The 21,730-nt window shown below is 39.2% G+C and overlaps 1 protein-coding gene across 7 annotated transcripts in view; it reads right to left on the reverse strand.

Annotated features, from left to right (window-relative positions):
- Marchf1 (membrane associated ring-CH-type finger 1) overlaps positions 1–21,730 on the reverse strand; it is an 846,936-nt gene that overhangs the window by 90,105 nt on the left and 735,101 nt on the right. For 4 of the 7 annotated variants that reach the window (XM_085680338.2, XM_085680339.2, XM_085680337.2 and 1 more), the window contains one exon: positions 1,155–1,234. In XM_085680338.2, coding sequence (XP_085536464.1) covers positions 1,155–1,234 — 80 coding nt within the window. Of the gene's footprint in view, positions 1–110; positions 870–1,154; positions 1,502–21,730 lie in introns of those variants that run through there. The other 3 variants (XM_085680340.2, XM_048442743.3, XM_048442742.3) reach the window with 3 other exon arrangements.

Here is a 21,730-nt window from a genome sequence, read left to right on the forward strand (position 1 = left end):
GTGGTACAGTACAAGTGAATGTCATGCTTTGAGGGATGTTCAAGCACACACTGAGATCGCAGGCAGAACTGTATTTGGGTGCCATCAAGTCTTTCCTTTTAGCTACTGACCTGCACACTGCGAAATTATCAGAGCCATCATCACAGACATCAGTAGGCTTCTGAGAGGAGGTACTCACTCGGAGCCCCGAGCCAGCCACATGCTCGCCCCCCTCTGTAGCTGCCAGCATTTCAGAATCGGAATCAGTTTCTGCAAATCTTTTTGTAATGGTTTCTTTTTCCCTAAGTGTGTGCAAGAGCTGAGATTCTCTGGGGCAGCATCTGCCTTTACTCCCTGAAGGGCTCCCTGGGGGTTTCTTCTCCATGAACCCCCTTGGCTGGGGAGAGCTGCATCCTTGGTACTTTGTGACTTTTCCTCTACAGATGTTTAAAGAATGACTCTCACATTCCATCAGCTCTTGGTGCTGTTCACCTTTGGATCCCAGCTCAACAAGTTCGATTCTGTCAGGGGTGGAGGACCCAGCCAAGGTCCCACATGGCTTAATGTTACTTCTCCTTCTTCGAGACAGTCTGAATTTAACCTGAGCCCGTCTTTTTGCCTGAACCCAGTGACTCTCATCTGTGGATGAGGAATCTGATGTGTCCGTATTAAGTTCTCTCCACCTGGGACTTGAGATCTGGAGGTGAAAGTCCTTTCTTCTCCCCTTCACTTGCTCTTCTGAGTGCTCATACCTCTGAGAGACCCTCCTCCTCCTCCTAGGCTTCTGTTTTACTGCTTTCTGACCAGACTCCTTTCTAGCCTGGCTCAGCACCATGACAGGGCTGCCGTGCTCAAATGCATCTTCTGACATGTCATGCAAGATGGAAGATCTAGACAAGGAAGACACCAGGCAAAGGGTGGGAAATGGGAATGGACAGGAACATCATGGGAAGACAAAGAGAGAGAGAGAGAGAGAGAGAGAATGATGAAAATGACAGCATGGCCAGAAGTTGTTAACTAAAGATAGACTGAAGCAAAACTAAGTGGGGCTTGGGACATGAAATCCACAGACAAGACAAAATAGAAGCAAGAGCCACTGATTCTCAGAACACGAAACAAAACTACAACACACTACTCTAGGAAATATTAAATAGAATCATTTACCCAGGACTTACCTGCAGATGTCCTGAGTAGACGGACAGACAGACAACCTTGACTGGCTCCTGGGAGCTGTCCCTGTGGTTGGGCTGCTTGCCTGAAGAAACAAGTTAGACAATTTGGCATCTTGATTCAGGTAATACATGGTTGATATTTTTCTTTTTTTCCACATATTTAAAAAATTACAACAAATGTGGCTGCTGGTCATGTTGCTCATAATGCAGCTCATTGAATGTGGGAAGTCAGAGGGCTTGTTTTGCAAAAATAAAACTCATTTGAGGAAGTTGAAACAGCTGATGTGCTGTACAGCCCTGCTGTTGCTTCATTTGTGAGAGAGGAAGATGATTCCACAAGTTTCTATTCTTTTTACTATAAGCAGTGGAGTGGAATAGCTCAATTTGCCTGGGAAACAAATGAGTATTTAAAGGTCCCAATGAAGTCAAGGGCTACCATGTCAAGACGTAAGAAGAGTTGTGATAGGCTGGTCAGAGTGAATAATCAAATTGTCATCAGGTTGTTAGATATTATATTGAGTTAGCAAGATGACCCCATGAGATCATATATTGAAAACACCTTGTAATATTTAAAAGCCTGCAGCTACCATTGTTATGAATTCATTATTGGAGTAAACAAACCCATCTTTCAAAACTTTGTTAACCTTTCTTACATTTTTTTTCTTCCCTTCAATCACTAAGTTTGAGGCTAAGAGCCTGAAATAATTCAGATAGGTAACACACAGTTAAGTACATTTCACCAAATTCTTTCTTTTGAAATCCAACAGTTCTGGACTCCACTTGACTTCTTCGCACTGTTATGCATACTTCGGAAAATGCTGATGAACTAGAAGCATGGCTATACTGGTGAGTCACTATTGGACTTACACTGTGGCTTTATATAATCTTTATGATAATTTCACACATGGGAAATAATTGGCAGATTTGAGTTATTTAAAACCACTTCTGCATATTCAATTAGCACAATAAGTGTTTGTAGTAAACACTATAATTATTTCTAAGTACAGTTGAGGAAGCTGAGAAATTGAAGTAGCTCTTCATTAAGACATAGAGGAATGAACATTTAGATAAAAAAATCTAACTTTATTCTTCTATATTCTAATCACCAGAGATGCAGCCTCTCCCAAGAGAAACAAAGCTAATGTCAGGTCCACACTCTGGTGTGACTGACTCTGTCAGTAAAATACATGATTTCATCACTAAGAAAATAGCACTTAAGAGTAGAATAATTGCAAATTTCAAAATAATTCTCAAAACTCTTGTGTTAGAAATATGGAAATTGTCTCACACTAGTAATTGTGTGATTCAGAATATTCTAAGCTAAGAGGCAAGAGAAAAATTGTGTAAGTGTTCATAGTTAGCTGAAAACTGGCAGTCTAAGAAAGTGTACAATTTGATTTCTGAATAATCTTCTCTTTCCCTCTCTCTTTTTAAAAGGGACTCATGTGGTCTGTACTAACCTTTATTTTTCTGTAGAGCTGAGAATTACCTTTAATTTATGGTCTCCCTGTCTCCACCCTTCAAGTTCTTGGAGTATGCCACTACATTGAACTTCTGATCTCTGGATATTGCGTCCATGTTTCCTTCCATGATAAAGAGTCTTTATATACATGACTAAGTTAGGGGTTTTGATAAAGAGAGATTTTGTTGAAAATTCCCAGCAGGTTTAATGTAATCCTAGAACCCTATAAGAGGAAAGCAGTGGGGTTAAGGTAGAGAAAATGAAGGATTGAGATGTCAGAGAGGAGCCCTGCATTTGGGAAGGTAAAGGCTCTGAGCTAAGGAGTGCAAGTAGCTTGGAGATACTGGAAAGGGTTAGAAAATGTATCCCTCCTTCGTGTCTACAGAAGGAATGTGAGCTTGTCAACACCTTGATTTTATCCCAGTAGAATCTGTGTTTGGCTTTTGAGCACTAGCATCATAAGACAATAAATTGTGTATGACATCAACTAGTTTTTGTTGGTCTTATGCAAGTTAGAGACAAATTACATTTCTTCCATAGTTTGGCTAAAGTTAAATTGGGAATAGTTTGGCTAGCATTAAAAGGCAAGTGGAAGTCATTAAAGAAGAGAATGAGACATTTCAGGGAGATCAAACAGTGTGCAGAAAGGATAACATTATGAATGTGTTCTCAGCCTGATGCACATCTGTGGATTCTGGTTTATACATTTATATTATCTCATGAATATTGTCTCTTTTGATTTCCAAATATTTTTCAGTATCAACCCATGTTCTATGGTATTCATTATCTGCATCAAGATTCTTTTCAAGTTATTGTTTTTTTTTTTTTCAAAATAACACCGTTTTGAGCTGCCAAGATGGCTCAGTTGATCAAGGTGCTAGCTGTTAAGCCTGATGACCTGAAGTCAGTCCTCTGCAGCCACATGGTGGACAGAGCACCAGGCCCTCTAAGCTGTCCTCTCACCCCCACATCTGCACTCTGGTGTGGGCATTCCCGAAAAGGTAAATAAGAAAAGAAAAAAAAAAGGAGATAAATAATTTAAACCCACAAAATAGCATCTCTGTATTCTTTTAACAGGTACACAGTCAACATTTATAAACTTTTTCTATTCATTAAATAACAAGTTTCCTTACATTTCCATCTTATAATTCTCATATATCCATAGAGATTAGTAGAGAGCTCTGAGCAGACTAGGCACTGAGTGAAGATCATTTTTGAAGATTAATTCTTACTCACATTAACAAAATGAATGAGGCCCCAAGTGTGCTCAAATGGCTGTTGATATTATTATTGATATGAGCAGTGATAAGATGAGTACATGTCGCTCCGAAGCTGTGCACAGATGTTGAAAGAGGAGTAATAATAACAGACTCATTTTGTAACCTCGTGTGTGTGCACAAATACATGTTGTATTAAAAACATGTAGCTCTGGTAAGAAGGCCACTAATTAGTTACCAGCTGCTCAGTCCCAAAATAATCACACAGAAACTGTATTATTTAAATCACTGCTTGGCCCATTAGCTCTGGCTTCTTATTGGCTAACTCTTAATTTAACCCATTTCTAGTAATCTGTGTATCACCACGTGGCTGTGGCTTACAGGGTAAAGTTCCAGCATCTGTCTCCAGTGGGGCTACATGGCTTCTCTCTCATTTTGCCTCCTTCCTCTCAGCATTCAATTTAGTTTTCCCCACCTACCTCTACTCTACCCCATCACAGGCTCAAGACAGTTTCTTTATTCACCAATGGTATTCACAGCATACAGAGGGAATCCCACATCTCTTCCCCTTTTCTGTTTTTTTAAAAGCTTTATTTTTTGTTTTGTTTTTTAAATGTATTTATTATGTATACAATGTTCATGTCTGCCTGCCCACCAGAAGAGGGCACCAGATCTCACAGATGGTTGTGAGCCACCATGTGGTTGCTAGGAATTGAACACAGGACCTCTGGAAGAGCAGCCAGTGCTCTTAACCTCTGAGCCACCTCCCCAGCCCCCCTTTTCTGTTTAAATAAAAAGGAAGGCTTAATCTTTAACATAGTAAAATTACATATAACAAAACAGTTATCAAGCAAGAATTATAGTTACAATATTTATTTCTATTTTATCTTTTTATTATGACTAAGGAAAACTATATCTATTCTTCAACTTTGTCAAAAGCTCTAGAAGGATACAGTATTACTTAAGTTAACAGGGAGTGCACTGAAGCAACTTCAAAACTCTAGAATTGAAAGAGACATCTCACCATCTGGATAGTAACCCAAAGTTCTTTTGTATCATTGGGGCATCCATTTTCAGCCTACTGGCCCATAGTGTTTGGCAGACTTTTTACAAAGCGGGAAATTTCATCTCCTGTAGAATGTCTGGTAGACTCTTTTATGAAGCAGGAATCCCAAAGGATCATCTCACCTTTAGGCAAGCTTAGCAGTCTTTTTTTTTTTTTTGCAAGTCCTGCATGCCCAGTTCATTAAGCAGTCCAGGCAAGAGCAGTTTTTTGCCCAAATGGCTAACCAATGCCATAGGAAGCCTCTTTGATATACATCTTCTTTTTGAAGTAGATTGGGGCTTCCAGGAGCAGATGTGTCTCACTGTCATGAAAAGTCCTAAGTTCTTAACCATTTTAAATGCCATATTCTGTAGGTTTCTGAAAGATTTGAACAATACTTACCTAACTGAAATAAGCTAGAAAACCTAACTAACATGACTATAAGCTTGATTATTATAGATAATTATCTATTAACCTATATTTCTTATTTATATATTTGTTAAATGAGCTTCACAATTACAATATCTTAATCAAGATCATATATATGTATATATATATATAACACAAAATTAATCTTAAATTTGTATCAATAGCATATCCCCCTCTAAATGTAAAGAAATGTTTATAAACAATATTTGGGAATTTGGGCATAGTTCTCTAGACTACTTCCTGCTGTTTGGAAGTGCTGTTAATCAGATCTTTTATGATGTATCCTGTGTACTAGGTTCATCACAGTCAGCAGTTGGGCGAAGTAATTTTTTGAGGGTTGTTCAAGGCAACCTTTCATGGGGTTTTGATCCATCAAACCATATTAGTCTGGAAGCAATCCACAGGTTCTCATCCTCTGTGGAAACAAAAGAAGAACCTCTTTTTCAAAGCAACATATCCTCTAGACCCAAATTCTAAAGTCAAGATACCTTTATAGTATACATGCTAGTTTAGCTTAGCAGCCCATACAATGAAATGTCTCTCTGTGCTTATCTCCTTTACAGTCCAAAAAATTCAAAGACAGCACAATAATATACATAATTCAGACTCTCTGTGTATATTTCATCTTTATGTGACTTGTTTTTACTTTATTACTTTTTAATATTTATTTTATTATCTTTACTTTTTTAATATATGGTTGTCTATACTCTGTCTCTTTAAAGAATTTATTTTTAATAATTTATTTATTTTTTATAACTCTCTATACTCTTTTTCTTCTCTCTCACTCCACCTCCTTCCTCCCAGCATTCAGTTTAGTTTTCCCACATCACATAGCTTCCTTTTGTAGTTTGGGTCCACAGTGACACTGAATCAAGTAGTTTTTGTATCTTTAGCTCTTTACTATTTTGTTACTAGGAAATAGTCAATTTTCTATAAAGTACACTCAAATAGCTTAAGCTCCATGATCACCTGATTATCTTACTTAACAGAAGATAACACCTTCGTTCTTGAGCATCCCCTGAGCTCACCTACATGCTGACTGCTTCCCACCCCATGGTCTGTTCCTGTTTTCTTCTCTGCTCTTGGCATTCTTTGGTTCACTTCTTTCTTGACAGGAATTCAAAAATAACTGATAAGTTAATATTCCAGCGAGTAACTCCTAGATGAGAGTCAATGGATAAAAGCGTCTCCACTCTGCAGAAGGCTCAGTTCTAGGTCTTATCTTTTCTGTGTCTTGTTACTGCTGTCTTTTGATTGTTTGGTTTAGTTTACAAAATGCTGCCTAGAGCCCACTAAGAACAATTAAGTGAGACTGTTTCTGCAACCCACTAAGAGCATCTATGTGAGACTGTGTCTACAGTCTGCTAAGAGCATCTAGGTGAGACTTTGTATACAACCCACTATGAGCATCTATGTGAGAATGTGTCTATAGTCTGCTAAGAGCATCTAGGTGAGACTGTGTATACAACCCACTAAGAGCATCTAGGTGACACTGTGCCTACAGCCCACTAAGTATCTAGGTGACACTGTGCCTACAACCTACTAAGTATCTAGGTGACACTGTGCCTACAACCCACTAAGAGCATCTAGGTGAGACTGTGCCTACAATCCACTAAGAGCATCTAGGTGAGACTGTGCCTGCAGCCCACTAAGTATCTAGGTGACACTGTGCCTACAACCCACTAAGAGCATCTAGGTGAGACTGTGCCTACAGCCCACTAAGTATCTAGGTGACACTGTGCCTACAGTTCGCTAAGACCATCTAGGTGAGACTGAGGTTGTGATGACCTATTGACTCTTCTCATAGAAACTGAGACAAAATGACCTCTAGCTTATTTCGGTTTTGATTTATTTATTCAGGAAACATGAATTAATGGCCCATATAATATAACAGGAACTGTGATGCATTAGGAAACAACATCTAAAGGAATTTTGGTTTCAGGAAGATGTATTTTATATGTGATTTATAGAGACTGCTGACAGGCAGCCTGATGAGGGAGGATGGCTGCTGTAGAGTAGAGCAGAAGCTTTCAAGTTCCTAGGAGAGTCAATATTTAACCTAGTAAGGAATAACGAGAGTAAAATCGGAGGAGCTGTTCAGAGAAGGCTAAGAGTGGAGTGTGGAAAGTGCAGAAGTACGAATGTCAAGATAAAATGGAATATGCGTGATGCATAGGAAGATGTGCATTGTTAGATTGTATTCGTGTATGGATGTATGAATGTATGCATGTATATCTATCTTCTATTATTTAACTATTATTTATCTATCATCTTTTTATCTATTTGTCTACCAATGAATTATTTGGTGTTCATTTCTATCTCTATCTGTTGTCTGACTATCAAGTTATATGTCCCTTAGTTTGTACAAATTTGTATTGTGGACATGGTAGGTTATTAAACAGTGGTGTTAGAACATGATAAGGCGCTTGGAAACTGTAAAGTCCAGTCTACCTTATATATTGCACTAACTTAGGTGGATAAAAGATTTAAATATAAAAAAACCCACAAATATATGGAAATGAAACATAGTTATGTATATTTTTAATATTGTGGAATAAGTTATAGGAATATGAGAGGAGAAATAAGAAAACATATAAATATGAGGATTTAAAAAACAAAAGTTTCTAATTCACAACAAAGAAACACACAGTCAAATAGCAACATAGCCATAGGTGAAGCTCGCAGGGGATTTGTCTTATTTTATAATGCATATGTAGACAAACGGCTAATTTGCCTAAGTCAGAGATCTCTCACAAATCATGACATTAATTTCCATTGAGAACAATGAATAAGAGACACAGACAGGTAGTTAACACACAAGAACTACAGATAGCCAAGAATCTTGCTTATAATAATCTCAATTTCTTCAGGCAAACCAGCGCAAAGGGAGTTAACAGTGGTCTGCCCTGTCGCTGGTCATCAGTGTGTTCAAGAAGACGGAGCGTCTCGACCTGGTGCAGGTAAGATACGGAAAATCAGCCGGGTGTGGTGGTGTGGGTCTTTAGTCCCAGCACTTGGAAGGTAGAAGCAGGCAGATCTCAGGGAGTTTGAGGCCAGCCTGGTCTACAGTGTGAGTTCCAGGAGAGCCAGAGTTGCCACACAGAGAAACCCAGTCTTTAAAGATCGAACACTGCCATAAACCTTTGTAGTAATCTGGCATTTTAAAAGATTTTATTTTTATTTGTGTGTGTGTGGGGGGGTGCTGCTAGAGACTAGAGGAAAGCATCATGCCCACTGGATCTGGAGTTACAGGTGGTTGTGAGTTCCCTGATGTGGGTGATGGGAATCAAACTCAGGTCTCCTGAAAGAGGAACAAACACTGTTAATTCCCAAGCCACTTCTTCATTCCAATCCCATATTTTGACAACTTATTTGCAGGGCAATTGTTAAACTTTATTGAAATAGGAAATATCTTTATAATATAGAATAAGAATTCTATTCATCAAAATTAATTTTGCTAAAATACTCATCAAATTGTTCAAAGACAAATTTCTACAAGGGTGTTCACTTTATTTATAAAAGTAAGAAATTAGAAGTAACCCAGATGTTTAATTATTGGCTATGAATTATACAAGCTACTAAACAGAATCGTTTGTGGCGTACATATGCACACATACACTTATGCCAAATTTTCATACTAATCTTAATTTGTTTTCACTTTGGACTTTTCTTTTTGATATTCATTGTATATAGCACAGTGTTATATAAGGATGTTTAATTCAATTACATGGTATCCACTGAGCATGTTCTAGCCCATATCACCCTACTATATGCACACACTTTTGAATCTATTTTCAAGAGGAAGATTGCATTTCAAAATTGTGTGCAGTGCAATCTTGCTTGAGCTAACAGTGTTTTGTTGGTGTCCATTTGTAAACTCACATGAAAAGTCAGAAGGTAGAGAACTGGCCATTGGGAGTGCTCATCTCTGGGGTGGAATGTTATGGAAATCTTATTTTTTTAAAACATATGATTCTATAATTTAAAATTGCCAGTTTTAATAACAATAATTTTACATCATATTGACAATTATTTATGAATTTTTCTCTCCTTAATATTAAAGTGATTATCATTATTTTGGTTAATTATCCTCCTCTTCACTTAAATATAGTCACGATGCTAAGAAGAAGTAGAGCTAACATGATGACATGAATTTGTTGACCTTAGAGCTGTTTTGTAGAGATCCTGGAGCTATAATGAGATGCTAAGATATCAGGACATTTTATATTTATTCTCAAGAAGTAATGCTTGCCTTGATTAATGGAATCTGCCCTGTTTCCTTGAAGAAGGTATGCAGCAGCCACAGGCCTGTGGGTCTCAACCCCGGCTAAATTTGGAATTCTGGGGCAAATCTGAATATAATCTTAAATCTCTAAGGAATGAGATTCCAGCACAGGTGCAAAGATCAGTATTCTAAAGGCTCCACAGTGGCTCTGAAGCTCTTCTGGAGAGTGGGAAACAGGTGCGTGACTGGGGCAGTGCCTAGGGAAGACTCCCCAAAGTGTATCAGGAAGGCATCATGACCTGATCCTGAAGCTGACCCTCCTTTCCACGTTCCTGTAAGCTCAAGATTTCAAACAGCACAGCCGGTGGGAGGTACAAGCAGTTGGAATACATGGATCTAGCTTTGTTTGCTCCTAGACCAACAGGAGCAAAGAAATCCACTTAGCCTGTGATTAGGCGAGAGTGCTCACCTACATAAATAAGCAGGGATCACTGTAGGCCCATATTTCTAAATGATATGGCAGCCATGAAGCCATAGGCTCCACCTGAGGTGGTCACATAGCCCTGCAGACAGGCTGTCACTGCCTTAACAAAAGGTCAGGATGTTGTTGCTCCTTTCTTTGTAATTTGAAGGATGCCAGATAGAGATGTTAACTCAAGCCTATGTGACAACCAGCATACACAGCAGACAGGAAGATGCGGACGTGACCAAACGCCATTCACCTGGTTACCTAGGAGACAGAATGCTGGTGTATTTCCCACTCAGTTTATGTGTTGGTATAAAAGCTGTTTAGGGAATAAATGAGAGGAATTCTTCAGGATGTGAACTCAGGACTTCATGAGGGACCACTGAGAATCCCCTCCCGATAAAGCCATGTGAGTTGTGTCTTTATTCCCATGTCTCCTCGCCGGTCCAGAGAGAGTTTATGTTGGGGTCTGGTCGAGAAAAATAATTTATGGTCCGGGCTAGCACCAGACCCCGACAGATCACCATAGCTAAGGTAGTATAATTTTATTACAGGACTATGGAAAAGGTTATCTAGCCAAGAGGCCTGGCATTGCTGGTAAGAGGCAAAACCTGAAATAGGTTGGAAATTGAACCTAGCTTAACTGTAATTGGAAAACTGGTCACCAGCTCTCCAGCCAAGAACACTTAAGCATCCAGTCTGTTAAAAATCTGGAGGACAAAACTGTATCCAGAGGTTTCTACAAGATATTAAAGTTGAAAAGAAGAAATATTGAGGGATTTTTCATGACTAAATTGTGAGCTGGCAGGGACTGAAGGTTGTTTTTTTTTTTTTTTAAACTTTTTAAAATCAAGCATTTTTCACAGCAGCAGCATTTGGAGCTCAGGGTTTCAAGGTTGAAAATGAAGACCAAGATAATGTTTAAAAGTTCACATTTTCCTACCCAATTACAGAAAAATTACCTCGTGACATCCTGAAGGTTTTGTGTGATTCCTAAGAACCACTATGTAGTTTTGGAGCCTGTCCTGGAACTAGTTCTTGTAGCCCAGGTTGGCCTTGAACTCACAGAGATCCACGAGTGCTGGGATTAAAGGATTAAAGGATTTTAGCCTGCCCGGCTAAAGTTGCTTTTTAAAATTATTTGGGATTTTTGGCAGCAGGAGATAGAATGTTTCAAGGTCTCGGAACAACTTAAGGGAGTCAGGTTCCTTGCATCATGTGGGTCTCGGAATCACACTCAGGTCAACAGGCTTGTCTGTAGTGGCCTTCACCCGCTGAGTCATCTTACACTACCCTTTTCAAGACTGGGTCTCACTGTGTAGCCCTGGTTGCCCTGAAACTCACTACGGACACCCGGTTTGTGTTAAACTCACAGAACTCTGTCTTCCTGCTTCTGTCTCTTGAATGGTATAACACCACACTTGACTTGAAGTCAAGTTTTTTTTTTTTTTATTATTATTATTATTATTATTATTATTATTATTATTATATGGAGTTTAATGAAATTAATGTAAAGGGAGAAAACTGTGGAACATAAAGAGTAGGAAAGAGTGGCAGGTTGGTTGGTATTAACAAACCTTTGGTACATGTTATTTGCAAGGAATGGAGAAACTTTTAAGGGAAAACCAGATTTGCTTTGAGAAGTGGCATCACCAGGAGAGGGCCTCTAAGGATAAGACTAAACTCTTCTAGTAGGTCATAAACAGAATACACAGTGAGCAACAGGGAATCCTAGCACACATTTCCTATTGAAGCAATGAGTCAGATAGCCAAAGCAATAAACTCTTGCTGTTTTGATAAATGGTGAGCTGGTCATGAAATGGCCATGCATGTGAAACCACCTTCTAAATACTAGCATGCTACAGATATGTGCTAGCTAAACTTGGGATGTCACTCTTGCACCTCAAGTGGATGTCAGTTATTTATTTTCTGAGTCTACTTTCACCCACCTGTCCTTTCATAAGCCAGAGTAGGAGGGAGTTAATCCCAGCAGGGACAATGCTTAATGAAAGTAGACAGTGGGAGGCTGTGCATTACTGATTGAGCTAACACCAGGGGAAAACCTGAGAGACAATAGCTATTTCTTCGGAGAATTATTGGGATCATCAGAACCAGGTCTCCCTGAATTAACTCAAAATGTTCCTTTAAATTGATCAGCATGGCATTGTATCATAAGCTTTGTATTTCCTCACTTAGACTTCCTGAGACATTTCTCAAATGCTGTACCTGCAATCAAATTCTTGTCAAGTATATTCTTGTAAGTGAACCCTAAAATGAGAGACAATCGACGGGAATGAAGATGTAAATGATAGAATCGTGGGGACAGGCCACCTATAGAAGACTTACAAGGGATCTTTGCTGAGTGCTAATGGCACTTAGAGAGCTGTCACTCAACAGGCCCCAGGCTGGGTGAGATTTGGGTGGAAAGGGAAGCACGGAGCGGTTCTGTGTTTGCAGAGGAAAGGTCAATGAGAATTAGTTGTTCCCAGGCTTTGGCAACTGCCCTGGAAATGTCTCTTAAAGAGAAGGGCAAATTCAGCTAAGCCAGCTATCAAAACTGCCAAAGCCTGCATACAATCATGCCTCTAAGTATCGATATGTAGTTGCTAGGTAACCTTAATAGACAGAGGCTAAGATGGAGAATAAATATATCAGCTCCGGTCTTTCAATCTTGAAGTCATCCTTAGGTGGTTTCCCTGACGCAAACTCTGCTGCCACACGTATGTCTCTACATGAGGTATTCTATTAATTTCTGCTGTTATTAATTCTCTTAAAGATACAGTCTCATAGCTCAGGCTTTCTTTACTTTAATAATATCTAGAATTCCGGACTCCGCTGCTCTGAAGAGCTGGGGTTACAGTTGTGTGCCTGGTTTTATCCAGTGCAAAAGTTTGAACTCAGGACTTCATGTACGCTAGGCAAGCACTCTATCAGCTGAGCTATAGTCCCAGTCCATTGGCTTATGATCTGTTTCTGCCTATCCACCTTTTCCCTCTCTCTCATTCCTGTTGACTAGGGTTATTTCTCAAACACATTACTTGCAAAGACACTTGTATTAGACTCTGCTTTTGTGAGAACATAAACACAATGTCAGTGGACTAGGGCAGCTGTGTTGGCCAGCAGTGGGCTGATGGATCTCCAGGACAGTGCATGAGTTACATAGTAGGAGAATAAGTTGGCTGATGGCTGACATTTTCATATTTCTTTTTATGAACCGTTCTCATTCACCATGTGCCTAGTGTGTTCAGTCTGGTGTTCAATCTCTGTCCCACTGTATAGATGTCAAGTCCTGCATCTGAACTTTCCTTAAACTTGTTATAGTTAATTACTAAGAAAAAAATAGTTAATTACTAAGAAAAAAATAATTAGAATTTTTACTGCCTTTTAATTTTTCTTTTGTGCTCTGCATTCCAAGGATCTCTGCGATTTTCTTCCCCAAGTTACCATCCTGATCATATACCTTTCCTTCTCAGAAGGGTCTCAGTTACTCCTCATTACTTAGCAAATTCAATACAATGACCAGTTTGGTATTTAGAGTCTTTATGTTCTGGATCTATCTAATTTTCTGGTATCAATTCACCCATTTCTCTTAGTTCCTGTGTTGCAACAAAAGCTAGCACATTTGCCGTTTGTAAACACGCCTGTACTTTTGTTTCCACGCCTTTATAGGGAGGAAACCACCAAAGCATGGGTGTGGAGTGTCTGTCAAGCCTGGGCAGTCTTCCACGTTTGTCCACATGTGTCTCTGAACTTCAAGGACCTTCTTTAACCTCTCATAGACTATCCATCTTGCTTTCTTCGAGAATTTATTTTTGTCAGCTGTACCCTCGTCTAGTCACTAGAAAGTCACCACAGGCTTCTCCAGCTAATCTTTCCCCTCCTTTCACTGCAAACAAAACTGAAGAGGCCATGACTACTCATCGCCGAAATGGCGTCTTCATGGCTGGGTAGGCAGCCAAAAGAGAGGCCTGCAGTAGATTTGATCTTGGTAATTGTTGAATTCTGTTGGACTGAGCTTGGTGATAGTTGAACTTAGTTGAAATGTTCTTAGTAAATCCTATCCTGATTGCAGGGGAGATCAAAATGACAATCGTTTCACAATGAACAATGAAGAAATTCAGGCCTGCATTGCAGAGAGAGAAATCCCATCACTTAACAGAGTAAATGAGCTGGGGTGAAAACGTTATTTAGATCCTGAGACCTTATCCTTAGAAACTGGAATCAAGAAGCGCACGAAATGAATGCCCATCATCTGTTTTCTTTGTCATACATACATATTCCGATTTAGAAAATGACATAATTATAGCATGCCGATAAGAGCATGTGTTTTAGCGATTTTGAAACTGGCAGGGTCTGTTTAAAAGGAAAATGCAGTAATTGAGGATAAAAATGAATCAAAATATTTTAAATGCATGGTCTCATTCAGCCGCAATGTATTGTTTTAATTTGCTAGTTGGTACATTACAAGAGCTCGTGTAATTTGTGCATCCCTTTAATAGGTGCAAGATTGAAATGGAGATAGGGAGGGAAAAACAACAATTGGCTGGATGAGCAGAATAATATGTGCTTTGAAATGAAGCATTCTTTATAATGGATGTTTACTTCAGAAGATTACACTGTACAGTGCATTGAAATGGGAAAAACAAACAGGAAGCCAGCTGCATTAATTTTATCAAAGTTATTTATATCATCAGTATAATTAAAGGCAGTAATTTCAAATTAGGTTTTCGGAGAATCCATTTATAGGCAACACAAGGCAACTTGTCTCCATGGCCTTTCAGCCGTGATTGTGCTGGGGGGAGTATTGTTAACAACTACTACCAGTTGGCCTTGGCATTCTGAAAATTAATTATTGCTTCAAAAAATGCTGAAGTTGTTGCCTCCTGCTGCCCTGACCGGTTTAGATCCACTGCACAAGGAAAGCCCAATAAATAATATAGGAAAATGACAAAGAATAGTCATGCATAATCATTTACAAATGGCTTCTCTTATTTAGAGATACATTAATAATATACAAGAAGCAGTATTCCATGACTACAGATGGGAAAACTTCTTTTTCAAATATAAAAAAGCTCTCATCAATTTCAGAAGTAGTTCCTGAGCAGCATACTGAAGATTTAAATGTGAAATGAAATATTACACTGGGTCTTGAGAATAGAAATTTACCCTAAAATTACCCAGAAAGCTTTTCTGGTGATGAAAAAGATACTCCAATCAGGTGAAAATGCACGAATTTTGAGAGTGTCCTGATACAATCTCAGGGATTGAGGGAATGGTGCCTAATTCCCATCTAATATATGACAGCATTTGCAACAGGCAGCTCTTGCCTAGTCAGTAAAGGGAGTTCATTCATCAGAATGTCCCCCGCAGCTCTGGGGTGGTGTAATTGTATGGATCTAGCGTTATGTTGCAACCCCTCTGGTTGACTGAATCAGCCTGACCTTCACCTCCATTGCAGCTGTACAGAATTTGCTCAACACTTGTTTCTGTCTAGTACCATAGACCTTTTCTGTTTATTTATCCTCGATGACCCATGCCCCCACCCCGCAGTTGCTCCTTAGGACCTCATTTTGCTTTAAATAAGTTGGGAATCTTCTTGAGTTTTAAAGTGTGTTGTATCCTTCTCTGTATGTGTGGATGCCAGTGCAGTGCACGTTCACATGTGTGTGTGTATCTGTATCTGTGTATGGGCATGTATATGAGTGATTTTACCTACAGGGGCCAGAAGGTGTCAGCTCTGTCAGCTTGAGTTAGGGAGTTAGGGTGACTGTGGACTGCCTGATAGGGGCCTGGAAGCCAAACTAGGGTTCTCTGCAGGAATAATATTCATTCTTAACTACTGAGCCATCTCTCTCGCCATTTACAAGGTATTTTTATTTGAAATGTACAGGTGTAGAATATATATTTAGAGATCTGAGTAGTAAAATTTATCAGAAAGACAGGAAACAGGAGACAAATCTTTACAGGAAGATTTCAGGCAATGTGGACCTTCAACGTCCAGCCATATAGTGTTGCACCTTGTTTGATATGTAATTAGTGAATGGTTTTGACAAAGAGGCAAGAATAAAATTTACTTGAAGTGGTATGGCACTGTGGCTTAACATTTGCAGATTAATGTTTTATAATATATTTTATATGCTTATTAGAAATATGAATATTCTTAATGGATTCAAAAATACTTAGGACACTTTAATCGAGTTATTTGCCTCCCTATTTCTGAGTTATATGAGTGTCAGCATTTTTGTACAATTTTTTTACTCTATGTTCTTTACCCAAAGAACACTTAAAAGTGAAAAAGTTTTAAACTGTATTCTGCATAACTTATCAGCATCTTATTTTGTAGCTTGTGCTAGCTGGTTTCTTCTGGAGGTGAACTCTTCTTGCCGGAGGTCACAGATTTCCATGTGTGCTTTACTCTAGTTTTATTTGTGCTAAGTTCTGAGAGTTCAGGTCAGTTCAGTATGTAATGAAGGTTGGGATTCTATGTCTTCCGCAGCACTAAGACTTTGTTACAGTTGCAATCTTTGATAGATGAATTGTATCTGGAAGCTAACAGTCCATTGGAAACTGGATTAAGGCTACTATTATTTCAGCAAAGCATAGAATTTGGATGCATTGTGTCCTTACTCCAAGACTTTGTCAAAAGATGAATTGAAGAGTGATACACTAATTTATGTGGAAGAAGATACTTTGAAATGTCAGATAATTCACAATATGACATCAATATTTGTTGACTGAGGCTTTTGTCCTGCTCAGTTCCCACAGTTGTTAAGTCCCAAAGAAATCACACAGAGGTCTACATCAATTATAAACTGAGTAGTCCCTTAGCTCAGGCTTCTTTTTAACTCTTATAACTTACATTAGCCCATTATTCTTATCTGTGTTAGCCACATGGCCCAGTACCCTTTTCCTTCTTCTGTGTCTGGGCAGGACTGGGGAGGAATGGGCTTCCTCCTTCCCAGAATTCTTCTGTTATTATTGCCCCGCCTCTACTTCCTGTCTGGTTGTTCCACCTATATTTCCTGCCTGACTACTGGCCAATCAGTGTTTATTTAAAACATAATTGATAGAATATAGACAATTGTCCCACAACAAATATTACTGGTTCCTTTTGCTTGTTTTTTCCTTTGAGTTTTAAGAGGAAAAGTAAGTTGAAAGATTTGTCTAATTCATGGTCTAGCCAAGGAAGATGTGAGAAGAAATTTGGGGAAAGCATAGAAAAAGGGGAATGTGGGTGAGCAGCTATTCACTTATTTGCAGAGAGATGAATGTGGATAAAAGGGAAGATGTGTTGTTTACTTGCAGGTAAAGTAGCATTTCAAAATTTCTGAAACTATGTTTTCTGTGAGTTCAGATGTGCTCTTTTGCTAATGTGGAGAAGGCAGGGCTGTGGAGTCTTGGCATTTCACTGATTTGCAAGGCGGACCAGAAATGTCAAGGAAAAGGATGCTGCAGCTTCTGAACCACTGCCAAGTCATGGTGGATCTAGTATAGTTGTTGGATGGACCTATTCTAGAGAACCCAGAAATGTAGAGCAACAAGGAGTAGGTCACTTATGAGCAGAAAGCTGTGACAAGCTGATGACATTATGTGCTGCCTCAGGGAGGCTACCTGCAAAGACGTGACTCCTCAGTCCCCAGCAGAGGACACCCAGAATGCTGCACTTGACCTTTTAGGTCTTGCTCTGATAGTCCCATTACTCCTTTCTGTTTCTCTAGTCTTGGTTTTGGAATAGGAATAGTTATTACGTACCTGTCACACTACTGTATTTTAGAAATGTATACATTGTTATTAGAAAATGAATTATTTTATTTACATATTCACACCTAAAATAATTTGCCTTCAGCCTGATGAAACTTTGAATTGGATTGTTTGGGCAATGTTAGAATTGTCGCCTATACAACTCTTAGGAATCGAATGAATGTTACTTGCAAGCTGAGATGGATCTGAAATTCTTCAAGGATGAAGACAAAGTTGCTGTGGTTTTGATAGAGGTTGGGAATTAATCATTGATCCATATGATCCCTATGACTGAAGGCCTCACTCCTCATTATGGTTGTATGGGGAGGAGGTGAAATCTTAAGAAGCAGGGTTATGTCTTTCTATATAGACCAGGTGTTCTTGAACTTATAACCACCCTGCCTCACTCTTGCAAGTTTTTAGATTGCAAGCATACTTTACAGCAGCCACACTCAATGTGATTATTATAATAAACCCTGCAGTGTCTGACACATGCCCATTGTTATATTCCAATGGCCTAATGTCAAAACAAAAATCAGTGAACAGGAAATATTTTGCTTTGACATTATACCTTCATAAAATGAATATGGCTTGACATTTGCTCCTATGTTTGACATAAAATATTCTTAGCTACACCTTCCATCCCGCTTTGTAAAAAGAAAAGTTTGGCAAGTATCTGTCAAGCTATTTGATTTGGCAGAGAGTGTTGCTTAGTGAAGAAAATACAGTGGGATGGATTTTTCTCCAAAGAAAACATCTGTAAAGAAAATAGGATCAAATAAGAAAGTAGATTAGAGATTGAGCCATAGCCAGGCTGTTGAAAACAGGTTTACGAGTTTTTGTGGGTGAGACGAAGGTGATCAGCTCTTTGGTTAGTAAAGATGAAAGAGATAAAGACAAGAAAGTATACCTTTAGAAACCCTTTTCATGTGTTATTTGTTCTGAATCATACCTCTTTCTCACCCACCTTCAATTCACAGACCACCCCAAGGAAAATCAAGGCTGAGAGCACTAGTGTTTTCAGAAGTTGAATTTGTACTTTTTTGATATTGTTAAGGGAGCTAATGGACTAATTTTGTGGGCACATGGAGAACTGTAATGTTGAGACAGAAGCAGGGAGAAAAAGCTTGCATTGTGGTATTACAGAGGATATGAAGGACTCTATAAAACATAAACAGGCCACTCACGTGATATTTTGGCCAAGAATTTGGCTTTATTCTGTTTATGTCCTGAGCATATGACTGAGGTTGGACTTGATAAGGAACTGCATTTTGTTGGCAGAGGAAATTTCAAGATGGGAACATCCAAACTAGTGCTGAGAAAGCAGTTATAACTGTGGAAGAAGTCAGTGTCACTTTAGACAAAGGTCCAGTGCTTATGGGGATCCATATTCACTGCAAGGAATTCACTGCAGGCAGAGGTTCCCTGCTCCTCACATACAATTGTCTTGGGAAGCGCAAAGCCAGGAGACAGCAGGTTAGACAGCAGTAGAACTTGGCATCCATCTGGTACTGGCTTTACAGGCATGCAAGATGCAAGACTGACAGGGTCACAGAATTCTATTTTCAGCATTTGTTGATGCCAGGTAATAGGTGTCAGATCAAAATTTCTGAAAGAATCCCCTGAGAGGCCATTATTTGAGTCTTGGAAGATGAAGTCCAAGTTGCCATGGAAATTTCAGGATGTTGTGGATTCCATGACCTTGGATGTCCATCTTTAAAGCTGCGGACTTGAAGTGAGATGGAGAGAACTGGGGGAGGGAAAGAGGTGCAAAGAATGGGCACATTGGCAGCAGAGCTGGAAGAATGGGGATACCCAAACCACTTGGAGCCCAGATGATTACAGGAAGAGTCGCAGATCCCGCATGGGTTTACAGGAGTTGGTCTTTGTCCTTTCGGGCTTTTCCTATTATACTTTGCTGTGCCCTTTTTTCCCACATTGTAACGGAAAGGTTCAGTCTTTTCCATTGCACTTTGAGAATATGTAACTTATTTTTATTTTGCAGGAGCTTACAGTTTAGAGATTGCCTAGAGTCTAAGGAGAGACTTTGGCTTCTTAAACGGCCAAAATTGTTAAAGTCTCGTAGGAAGTTTTGAAATTGGGTTGTATTTTGTATTATGAAATAAATACAAGACTTTGAAGTTAAAGGATAGACTTAAAGTGATACATTCAAGTGTTAAGTTGACAAGGAGTAGAGTTGTGATGGTTAAACTCAGCTGCTAACTTGACACATCTAGCATTACTTTGGAGATGGGTCTCTGGGTATGCCTTTAGAGAAGTACCTTGATTAGGCTAGTTGAGACGATCTCCCTATTGTGGGTAGTATCATTCCCTGGGCTTGAACCCTAGACTATATCAAAAGGATAAAAGTGACCTGGGCACAGCATTCATCATTATTGGCTTCTTGACTGCAGATGGAATGTAGCTAGGTGGCTCAAGCTCCTGCCAGTGTGACTTTCCAGACATGATGAATCGACTCTAACTTCAAAACCTCTGCCAAAACAAGCCATTCCTTTCTTAAGTTGGTTTGTTATAGTATTTTATCACAGAAAGTAGAAGAGTAACCATGACAATATCTAATTATATTTGTTCTGTTTTATGCAAAATTTTTTTTTCAAAAGTCATCTATTTTTAGATAAAAGCCTTCTGTTATATACAACAACTTAAGTAAATTGTCAGCTTCATACCTAGGTGACATAAGTTTGATTCTAAAATGAGACTATTGTCATTTTAGGTCATAGTAAAAATTTGTAGATGTTTGCTTGGAAAAAAACAAAGTTGACACACTTACTATCAAAGAGTCCACAAAGAAGCTTTCAAATCTTGTCATTTCTCTTTGATTTTCACTTTTGATTTTCACATATCTTCTCTGTTTTCGACATGCTAGCTTCATCATCTTTTTATTTTTGAAAATAGATTATTTTCCAACAAAATATATCCTGATTATAGTTTCCCCTCCCCTTATTCCTCCAAGTTCCACCCCCTTTCCATCCCCTTTTCTGTCTCTAATTAGAAAAGAATAGGCACTGGGCAGTGGTTAAAGGTGATGATACCACCTCTAATCCCAGCACCTGGGAGGCTGAGGCAGGCAGATATCTGCGAGTGGCCAACCTGGTCTGCAGAGAGAGTTGCAGGAAAGCTAGGGCTGTTCACAGATAAACCTTGTCTTAGAAAGAAAAGAAGGAAGAAAGGAAGGGAGGAAGGGAGGGAGGGAAGGAAGGAGGGAGGGAGGAAGGAAGAAAAGAATAGGCTTCTAAGAGACAACAGCTACACATGACAAAATAAAATACAGTAAGATGAAGCAAAAACTTTCATATCAAAGTTGGACACCTAATAGGAGGAAAAGAGTCCCAAGAGCTGGCAGACATGTAAGAGACCTACTTGTTCTCAGTCAGAAGTGCCCTTTAAACTAAGCTAATAGCTGTAATATATATGTAGAAGATTTGGTGTAGACTCACACAGGCCCTGTGCCTGCTGCTTCAGTCTCTATGAGCTCATATGCACTTTGCTTAGCTTATTCAGAGGGCTGTTGTTTTCCTGGCATCCTTTGGCTCTTATAATCTTTCTGCCTCCTCTTCCACAGGATTCATTGAGATTTGGTGGAAACTTCCAATTCTGACTCTCTCCACTGTCTAGTTAAGGGTCTCTGCCACTGTTCCCTTCTGCTTCCAGAGGAAGCCTCTCTGATGATGGCTGGATAAGGCACTGACCAATGAACATAGCAGAATGATAATAGAAATCACTTAATTGATTATTTTTTGTCTAGTTGTACTTGGTTTTACCTTCGGTCTCTGGGCTATCTAGTTCCTGATTCTTGGGTATGGGTTCCTTCTCATGGAGTGAAACTTAAATCAGATACTGTTTTGCTACGCCAACAAGTTCTGGGCCATCACTGCCCTAGCATATTTTGCAGGCAGGACAGATTATGCGTCAAATGTTTTGTGGCTAGGATGGTGTTCATGTTTCTTTCAGTAGCCTGAAGATCACCTTCCCAC

The sequence above is a fragment of the Myodes glareolus genome, chromosome 23, assembly GCF_982192425.1.
Source record: "Myodes glareolus chromosome 23, mMyoGla1.1, whole genome shotgun sequence".
Classification (NCBI taxonomy): Eukaryota; Metazoa; Chordata; class Mammalia; order Rodentia; family Cricetidae; genus Myodes; species Myodes glareolus.